Here is a 9,329-nt window from a genome sequence, read left to right on the forward strand (position 1 = left end):
TGTCTTAGATTATGTGCTCAGGTGGGTCCAGTAATACTCCTAATACTTTTATAAGTGAAAGAAGATAGCTCCAATGTCAAAGACATTTGGAGATGTGTTGTTGCTGGATTTGAGGGAACCACAAGCCGAGGAAGGCAGCCTAGAAACTGGAAAACTAAGAAATAGAATCTCCCAGAGTCTTCAGGAGGACCTGGGGCTATTGGCTCCCCAACTCTAATGATTGATTATTGTTCTTCATTTTGAGACAGGATCTTACATAACCAGGCTGATCTGAAACTCACTATGTAGCTGAGGGTGGCCTTGAACTGCTGGTCTTCCTGCCTCTATCTTCCCAGTGTTGGCATTACAGTCCTGTACCACCATACTCAGTTAGGTACCTCAGTTTTTGCCCCATGATAAGATCTTAGACTTCTGGACTGCAGAACTGTGAGGTATGTAGTTCTAAGACATGGAGTTGGGGATAAGTTGTTACAGCAGCCAGAGAAAACTAACACAGACCATTCACTCTGCTCCCCTCTGGATCAGCCTGTGAAGCTGGACAGTGTGGTTCCAGTGATCCAGTGATCCCAGCCCCTGTGGGTGACGTTGGCACCCAAGTGTGAGCCAAGAACTGGTCTGGGAAGATCCACCCTTGGGTTCCCTGATGTTTTTCCTCTGGCTTCAAACCTGGAAGCAGCAGCTGAGTTGCTCCCACAGACATGCTGGGGCCCATGGCAGCTGGGAGCTTACAAGCTTAGTGTGCCCATGGGCATTCCCAGGCTGCCTCTTGGTCATCCATGATGCAGTCACTCCCTGGCAACTGTTCTGAATCAGCCAATGCCTGGTGCTGAGGACACACAGGTAAATAAACCACACAGAAGCCTCCAGATACATAGAAGTCACATTTCATTCTGAAAAATGCTGCCCACCTTTAATGTACAGTGTCTCATGCCAGGTGAGGTGAGGTAGGACATGGTTTTCAGAGGCCCTTTGATCAGACTATGCAGAGAGTAGCTGCCTTCCTCCAACTCTAAGTAAATAAGACTTTTAGGAGGAAGACAGGAGCCATCTTCCACAGAGATGGACACGGAAAAGACTTACAGTTTAGCTGAGGCAGAAGGAAGGCTAGGCAGAGCTGATAGAGCCCAGGAGTAGCTAACAGCATCTCTCATGTTAGCTAGGGAGGGCCAGACCTTCCCCCATTGAATATTTCTGTGTGAGCTACAGGAAGCCTTGATGACCACAACTGTTCCACAACATACTGAGTCAGACCCCGAAATCAAAGTTCAGAGGAGAAGTCGAAGTTCTCAGATCAGTTTGGGATTTACTTCTCAAATGGGAGCCACTCTTCAGGAGCCAGGGCCCTCCCCAGCTCTAGCCTGGCTACAATTGCCCCTCCAAGTTGGAATCTTGGTCAGGTGTGCAGGTACTGAAGTTTACAGACTGTCTGTGGGTGGGCAGCAAGACGCATGATCAGAACAGCTGTTTTGTGCACCCAAGACGGGAGCCCCAAGCCCCTGCAGTAGGCCCAAAGATAAGTAGATCCTTCAGTCCCCAGAGCTGGCCAGCAGTGTCTCCAGCAGGGGGCTGTGCTGGTATAACTTGAAGTGTTCCTAACGGCATTCCACCAAGATCAAGGCTAAAGGGCCCTGACACAATTCTGTGTAGATGACACTGGGGGAGAGGCCGGCTGGACTTCCACAGAGATGAGCATCAGAGGCACCACATTTAGATCAACAAAGGAATGCCGTTCATGAAGGTCATAGCCAGAGTACCTTCAGCTGGATGGTCAAGGGAATTACAGATGTACTTAAAAGATTCTTGTAGAATAATTACTGTGGTTTGAGACAGCATGTGTCTTTCCATTCCTCGTTTCAGAGAAATGGGCACTTTAATATGCATTTTCTTACTGCCTTCCTGGAGGAAACAGAAGTTCCCAGGCCAGGAGACTGTACCTGCAGCGTGGAGGCATTTACTGCTGCAATTGCATCCTCTTCCCATCAGCCCGAGCCTTCGGGTTCCAGCTAAGTTCAGTCTCTGCCTCTGGTGTTTGATCCGGTGGTAAATCCGGGACTCCCTGTGTCTCTACCGGGTCCTTGGTAGCCTCCTCAAGCTCCGGCATGTCCTTGGTAGCCTCTGGCAGGGTATCGTCCAGGTCGAGGTCAGGTTTTGTGGGGCGTCGTGTCCAGGAATGGGTCCAGGGTGCCACTGGCGTGGGCCGCGGTGAGACCCAGAAGCCATTTTCAGGGGCCAGCGCCACAATCTGAGGCCGCGCACCGGAGTTGGTGACATGAGGAATGAGGAAGAAGATGTAGACACCAGAGACCACGAGACCGGCGGCCACCAGCACAGCCAGCGCCACCGCTGCATTGAAGGCCCATGCTGGACTGCTCAGGGACAGGCGACGTGACAGTGGGCGTCCAAGGCGCAGCGGGGGTGGAGGCGGCGGGGCGCGCACTGTGCGGCTTTTGCGTGGCCCGGGAGACGGCGGTGGTGGTCGCAGGTACAGGAGACCCCGGCGTCTGTCAAAGCGCACAGAACCCTGGCGTGGCAGTGGCGCGCGCGCATCGCGAGGCAGCAGACTGGGCTGCGTGGGCAGAGCGGGCAGCCCCCGGCGCGGGGCCAAGCGTGTGGGCGCGCGGCACATGGGGCAAGCCACTGCATCACCACCACCCGCAGTAGCCAGCGACAGGCGTGCCAGGCACTCGAGACAGAATACGTGGCCGCAGTCCAGGCGTTTAGGCAACTTGAAAATGCCGTCGAAGGGTGATACGCAGATCAGACATTCCATGGGGGATGCGGGGGGCAGAATGGGGCCTGAGCCAGGGGTGCCATCGCCCTCCTCCTCTTCTGCATCCTCGTCTTCGCCTCTGTTAGGGGAGTTGGGTGCAGAAAGGGTAGTTGGGGAGCCGGGGCCAGAGCCCTGGGAGGTTCGGTGGCGGCGGAGCCAGGGCAGCCGAGGACACGGCATTCAGGTTGGACCTAAGGAGAGAAGAACTCAGGTAGGAACCTGGGAGTTGACAGACTGACAAGATTTCAGAGGAGCAGAGTAGGTCCAAGGAAGCAAAAAAAGTGAAGGCAGGGAGTCCTTGGACCTATTGTTGCCAAAGGTCTAGAGACAAACTGGACAAGACTGAAGCGGCTTCAAAGATGTGAATGTATATTTTCTTTAAGGAGATACAAGAGGACCAACTCCAAACCGAGTAAAATTGGCCCTGTAGAGTAGCATTAAGACTCCCGGGAACACTCACTATACTCCATCACCTGGACTACGGACGCCCGAGCGTGTAAGAGGTGCCCAATAGCTGAGAAGAAAAGTAGCAAATTCAGGTAAAGAGAGCTAACTCCACAGAAACGAGCGACTCTGGCCACAAGACACCCACCTGTAGACACCTTTCCTTGTATGGGATCCAAGCGTCTCTTCTGTTCTGACCCCAATCTCAGGCTTGTCTGCTACTAGGTAGCTATGTGCCTCTCCCCGAAGGAGTGCCCCTGACCTTGGGCCAACCCTCTAGGTTCCCACATACCTGCAAAACCTGTAAGGCAGCTTGCCCCGCCCCCAGGCCCCTCCCACTAGTATGAAGTCTGATCTATACCAGATGCTGGGGTAGGGGCTGGCAGCTAATGGTAAAAGACCACGGACCACTCTTCAAAGCCTCCACTACTGACTGGTCTCCATGGGGGCACTTGAAGTCTGTACACAAACCACACTAGGAGTGAACAAACTGGATCTACCTAGACCAGACCCAACACAAGGTCTTCATCCCCAATACTTGTTCAGCCTTCCCTGGGCACCGGGTTTACACCCTCTGAGTAGCACTAGTCCTGAGGTGCTAGAATTCTGCAGGTACTTGCCATGAAAACACAATTCCCACTGGTGAATACCATGCCAGGAAGGTGAGCATCCCCTATACCAAGGGAGGTACCCCATGCCCTAAAGGATTAGACAAACACACAGGAAGGTGGAATTGTCCCAGAGGACACACAGTTTATTAGGCAGCAGCTGGGAAATCAGCGGTTAGACTTGGCCACACGCTCCAGTTCATCTTTCTTCTTGATGGCATAGGAGTTGGAGGAGCCCTGCAAGGACAGGTGGTTAGCTCTGAACGCTGGATAAGCCCCCAGATGCCCAACCTGAGCGGCATGCCTTGACCCACCTTGGCAGCGTTAATGAGCTCATCGGCAAGGCACTCGGCGATGGTCTTGATGTTCCGGAAAGCAGCCTCACGAGCCCCAGTGCACAGCAGCCAGATGGCCTAGACAAAACAGGCAAGGCTCTGGCCTCAAAGGGTCCCCTCCTGCCAGTGTCCTGGGACCCATCTCAACAAATACCAGCCACTCACTCACTACATGTGGGAGTCGATACCTTATCATATAGCCGATCAGAAGGCTGAGAAAACATGGGCCAACTAACACAGTGACTTAAGAACTGCCAGCAAAATCTGTGATGCTCTTGACTGGAACCCTTGATGTCACCATAGTACTCGGGCATCAAGCAATCCATCCTGTGCCTTTCAAGTAGCTAAAACTACAGGTAGGTGTGTATGCCACCATGCACTAGACTCATAAATGGATAAAGAAGCAACAGAATGAGACCTGTTGTAAAATACAGGCTAGGGATGAGATGAACCAGACTGGGAAGGCTGGACTACCATCTGCCCCATACACAGTGGAAATCCAGGAAGGCTTCCTGGAGGAAGTGAGGTTCCTGGTAAAACATGCAAGACAGGACCCCACCCATTCATGCTGATGGCTCCTGCCCCACCCCTTCACAAGCCTCTGACCCACCTGATTCACTCGGCGCAGTGGGGATACATCCACAGCCTGCCGTCTCACTGTCCCGGCCCGCCCAATGCGTGTTGAATCTTCTCGAGGGCCACTGTTGATGATAGCATTCACCAGGACCTGCAGAGGGTTCTGGCAGAAAAAAATAAGGGGGGGGGGTGAGCCTGATATCCACCCTCAACCACCTCAACCCTAAATAAGGTGGCAGTGTCACAGGTGATGAATCTGGCATGTATACCATGAAGCATTGGTATGAAGCAAGGATAAAACCTTACCTCACCAGTGAGCAGGTGGATGATCTCAAAGGCATGCTTGACAATTCGTACAGTCATGAGCTTCTTGCCGTTGTTACGACCATGCATCATCATGGAGTTAGTAAGGCGCTCCACGATGGGACACTGTGCTTTGCGGAAGCGCTTGGCAGCATACCGTCCAGCACTGTGGGGTAGGTACTTGGCATACTTCTCCTTCACAGCAATGTAATCCTGGGTGGTAAAGAGAGGAGCAGTCAATAGTGGGAACCAGCCTCAGAGAGATTAAAGGATACTGAGAACTAGCTCAAGCCATGGCATGTCCCCAGCAGGTTGTGAACATGAGCTTTAAGAAAATAAAACCAGGCCAGGCGGTGGTGGCGCACGCCTTTAATCCCAGCACTTGGGAGGCAGAGGCGGGTGGATTTCTGAGTTCAAGGCCAGCCTGGTCTACAGAGTGAGTTCCAGGACAGCCATAGCTACACAGAGAAACCCTGTCTTGGAAAAAAACCAAAAAAACCACCCACCAAAGCAGTGAGTCTCACATACATAAAAGGGAGGAGTGCTGCCCTGCTGGGCGTATACCTCTATAACCCAACACCTGGGAGACAGAAGGATCTCTGGCAGTTCAAGATCAGCCTGGTCTATAGTGGATTTCAGGATAGCTAGGGGTATACAGTGAGGCCTTGCCTGAGGGGGAAGGGAGAACACTTCCTGTAATATGCAAACAAGGAATTGGAATCCAGTTTTTACAAGTATTAAGTAATTGCACTTTCAGATGGTAATGGCACACACCTTTAATCTCAGCACCTGGGAGGCAGAAGCAGGGCACTTCTGTGAGTGCCAGGCTATTTTACACAGAATAGCCTGTCTGGGGTTTGGGGCACACAGGGAGTAGCATTATAGGGGCTGGAGAGATGCCTCAGAATTTTGGCTGCTCTTCCAAAGAACCCAGCTTCAATTCCAAGCACCCGCATGGCAACTCACAGACAGAATGCACATAAAATGTTACATTATTCAAAAAATGTAACTATAGACATTTTATTTTTTTTTTAAAAATTGGGACAGTATCCCATGTAGCCCTGGAACTCACTATGTAGCAGTCTGGTCCTGTAAGAGACCCCCCTGAGTGCTGGACTTAAAAGGCATGCACCACTGATTCAAGATGCTATGGACACTTTGGATTCCTCAAAGAGGGGAGAGCTGTCCCATGTACTTTAAGGACACTTGGCAGATTATTTTGGACTACCTATGAGACAAACCCATACCATCCTACCTGTTGCCTATGAAGTTCCCAGTGTGTACACATTGAGTCTCAGTGGCAGTGTGTTGGCCTAGCATGTGAAAAGCCCCAGCTTCAATCCCTAACATGACAAAAATTATTGCAGACCTCTCCAAACAAACTCACAAAAGTAAACTAAACACCCACTAGACAGGACTCAGAATCCTTTAGATTAATGCCTAGGTCCCGCTGTTTCCTTTCCCCTCTATTTTGTGCATGCATACAAGTCAGGGGACAACTTGTAGCTGTCAGCTCTGTTCTACCCGTAGATTCCAAGGGTTAAACTTACACTGTCAGGCTTAGTTTATAGGCAGAGCCACCTTATAGGCCCATTCTGTGGTATCTTTAGAGACAGTAGACATACTGGGCATATATATACCCTCAATCCCAGCACTTGGGATAGAATGCAGATGATTAGACAGGGCGCCAGGCCAGCCTCAGCTATAGGAGATTGCCTCAAAAGGGAATATGAGGGCAAAAGTAAATAGCTCCCATACCAATTTAGCCACAAAATAATACCCATAGCCAACTGACATTTTGCAAGGGAGGACAGCAGGGAACATCTCATATAGCTCCAACTGGTCTCATACTCAAAATTCCTCTTGCTGTAGTCTGACAGTAGCAGCTTACCAACTGACTTTGAAAAGGGTGCCAACACTGTTCAGCTGGCTAAAGCCATCTTTTCAGGTGATACCCACTAACTGAACATACAAATGAAGAAGGAAGGATACCAAGCCAGGTGTAGTGGCATATGCCTTTAATCCCAGCACATGGGAAACAGAGGGAAGATCTATGAGAGCCAAGCAGACAGCAAGGGCTACACAGCAAGACCCTGACCTTGTCTCAAGAGACACAGGATTAGAAAAACAGGAGGGACCACAACATCCCATAACATCTTTTAGTGCCAGTTTGTAATAAGGCATCGGTGTGCTTGTCCAGTTACTGCTCTTCCTGTCTTAAACATCCACTGGTTGTTGTTGTGCCCTTAACTGGAAGAATTCACATCTGGTCTCAATCAAAAATCACCACAGAGAGCAACCACTAAGTTTCTTTTACCTGTAGGGAAATATCGTTGATCTGCACATCATCAGTGCTCCATTTCCCAAAGAGCTTGATGTCCGGGGTCTCTGCCACCGCCGGTGTGGCTGTTTCCCACTCAGTCATTCTGGGGACAGGATAATGGCAAGAGAAACCGTTACTGCCCAGCCATGCTGAAGCAGTCACAGTCACCCCAAACTCTTGTTGAGACTAACTTCCACTTAGGGGCAAACTGGGAAGTGAAGGGGTGACCCAGAAAGCTCCGAACATCTTTCCTAACCCAGGAAAACCAGTCAGTCGTAGGCAGCATCTGCTCTTTTCTCAGGATTCCAGAGTAACCTGGCAGTCACCAAGCTAAGCAGTTGGTGCGTGGACCAAGTATGATAATGGTTCATGAAACCATACAGATGCCCACCAGCACCTAGCCCGTATCAGATTCCCGCTGTGCAAGTATAAAGCTCCCACCCTGGGGAAACCCAACGTTGCATCAGTAAAATCTGGTGATTAAAGCGAGTACTGAGCAGAGCCGTCGTAATACTAAGCGAACCTAGATTTATGTCCGAGTGTGCAAAGTGTGAGGTTAAAACAGAGCAAGAACTCGGCCCGCGCGTTTCCCTAGGCACCCTTTCCCGGAGAAGGGGTGAGGTCCAAACGGTAAAACCCAGGCGTCGGGTTCCGCCTCCGGACCCCAGATGTGCTTTCGAACAATCACGGCCACCTCTTTTGAACTCCGTGCCCCTCCGCTGCCTCACCTGAGGGCGCAGACCGGGCTTCTTAGTCGCTCGGCGTGGACCACGCGCCGTCCTGACACAGACAGGAAGAGGCCGCGTGCAGCGGGCTAGCGCTTTTAAGTAAAGTGAAAACTTCCGGGTCAGAGGTCGGGACGCACGCGCAGAGGAGAACGGCGTGCTCACCGGCCAATCAAACGCTAGAACGGGAGGCGCTCTTTGAGTCGTGTGACGCATGCGCACTTTTAGAAACAGCGCCGCGCCCGGCTTCTGGCGGACGTCTGAAGCACTTGCCAAGCGTCTGTGTCGGCGCACATGCGCAGAAACGTTCGTGAACCCGACACCGCCATTTCTAAATGGTGCTGACGTGCAGTCCGTGTTCTCGGTAATTGGGCTGCAAAACCGAGGGGCCGTGCACAGTGGGTTCTTAGCTAGGGCAGCCAGCTCGGCTCATTATTTCTCACCAAAATAGTGGAGTCGGATCCTGTGTGATCCGGGTTCACAAGCTCGGGCCCCACCCTCCACCCGCCCGCAAGCCTTGCTCGGCGGGTCCCAGGCTTCCGGTCGGTATGGGATCACTTCCTCTTTCATCATCTGGCCACTGTTGTCTGGGCGTTTTTTCTCAGGTCCGATCCCGGACACTAGACTCCGACTTCCATCCTTGCGACCCTCCCCGGGGAGGGATACATAGCGGGGAGTATTGGAGGGGGGCGGGATCCTCAGCCCTGGGATTTCTCGGGTGACACACTCATCTGAGATCCCAGTGATTTAGTACTAATAACGGAGAGACGTTGTCAGCAGGTTTACCCCCAGGGGTGGTTTTCTTCGGTTGTTTGGTTTAGAGGCAGGGTTTCTCTGTGTAGCACTGGTTGTCCTTTGACTGGCTCTTTAGACCAGGCTGGCCTCGAACTTAGGGATTCACCTGCCTCTGCCCTTCCCAACTGCTGGGATGAAAGGTGAGTGCCATCACCTATTGGCTCAGAGATGTTTCTCTTACAAAACAAAAGGAGAGGAGAAAGGGGAGAGGAGAGAAGAGAAAAAGAAAAGGGAAAAGAAAAAAAAGTTGCTCATCCCACCCAGGTCTTTATCTTCTTCCCCAGCTACTCCTAACAGAGCTGTAAACAGCTCAGGACTGGGAAGGAGGAGTTAGCTTCCAGAAACTTCTCAGGGATTCTGGTGGGACAAGGTTTTCTTCTCTGTATCTCAGTTCATACCTTGTGTGTGTGGAGGGAGGGAAAACTGGGATGTCAGGAATCTTACCTCAAT

General features: G+C 51.5%; 2 protein-coding genes across 2 annotated transcripts; both read right to left on the bottom strand.

Moving 5' to 3' along the window:
• Positions 1-868: 868 nt before the first annotated feature.
• Rnf225 (ring finger protein 225) lies at positions 869-3,806 on the bottom strand. The gene is made up of 2 exons (XM_076927524.1): positions 3,363-3,806; positions 869-2,961 (listed from the first exon to the last, which is right to left on the bottom strand). The coding sequence occupies exon 2, from the start codon at positions 2,948-2,950 to the stop codon at positions 1,952-1,954; it is 999 nt and encodes a 332-aa protein (XP_076783639.1). The 5' UTR covers positions 2,951-2,961; positions 3,363-3,806; the 3' UTR covers positions 869-1,951.
• Positions 3,807-3,942: 136 nt separating this feature from the next.
• On the bottom strand, positions 3,943-8,215 carry Rps5 (ribosomal protein S5). Its single transcript, XM_076927537.1, has 6 exons — positions 8,088-8,215; positions 7,354-7,462; positions 5,040-5,249; positions 4,768-4,896; positions 4,137-4,235; positions 3,943-4,059 (listed from the first exon to the last, which is right to left on the bottom strand). The coding sequence occupies exons 2-6, from the start codon at positions 7,459-7,461 to the stop codon at positions 3,991-3,993; spliced, it is 615 nt and encodes a 204-aa protein (XP_076783652.1). The 5' UTR covers position 7,462; positions 8,088-8,215; the 3' UTR covers positions 3,943-3,990.
• Between the last annotated feature and the right edge of the window lie 1,114 nt (positions 8,216-9,329).

Source organism: Arvicanthis niloticus, chromosome 30, assembly GCF_011762505.2.
Source record: "Arvicanthis niloticus isolate mArvNil1 chromosome 30, mArvNil1.pat.X, whole genome shotgun sequence".
Lineage (NCBI taxonomy): Eukaryota > Metazoa > Chordata > Mammalia > Rodentia > Muridae > Arvicanthis > Arvicanthis niloticus.

Excerpts from the sequence above, each read along its gene's own strand:
- Rnf225 (XM_076927524.1), bottom strand. The coding sequence starts at position 2,950 with ATGCCGTGTCCTCGGCTGCCCTGGCTCCGCCGCCACCGAACCTCCCAG.
- Rps5 (XM_076927537.1), bottom strand. The coding sequence starts at position 7,461 with ATGACTGAGTGGGAAACAGCCACACCGGCGGTGGCAGAGACCCCGGAC. Across the intron at positions 5,250-7,353 it reads TCAACGATATTTCCCTACAG|GATTACATTGCTGTGAAGGA; the intron begins GTAAAAGAAACT and ends TTTACCACCCAG. Across the intron at positions 4,236-4,767 it reads CACTGCGCCGAGTGAATCAG|GCCATCTGGCTGCTGTGCAC; the intron begins GTGGGTCAGAGG and ends TGTTTTGTCTAG.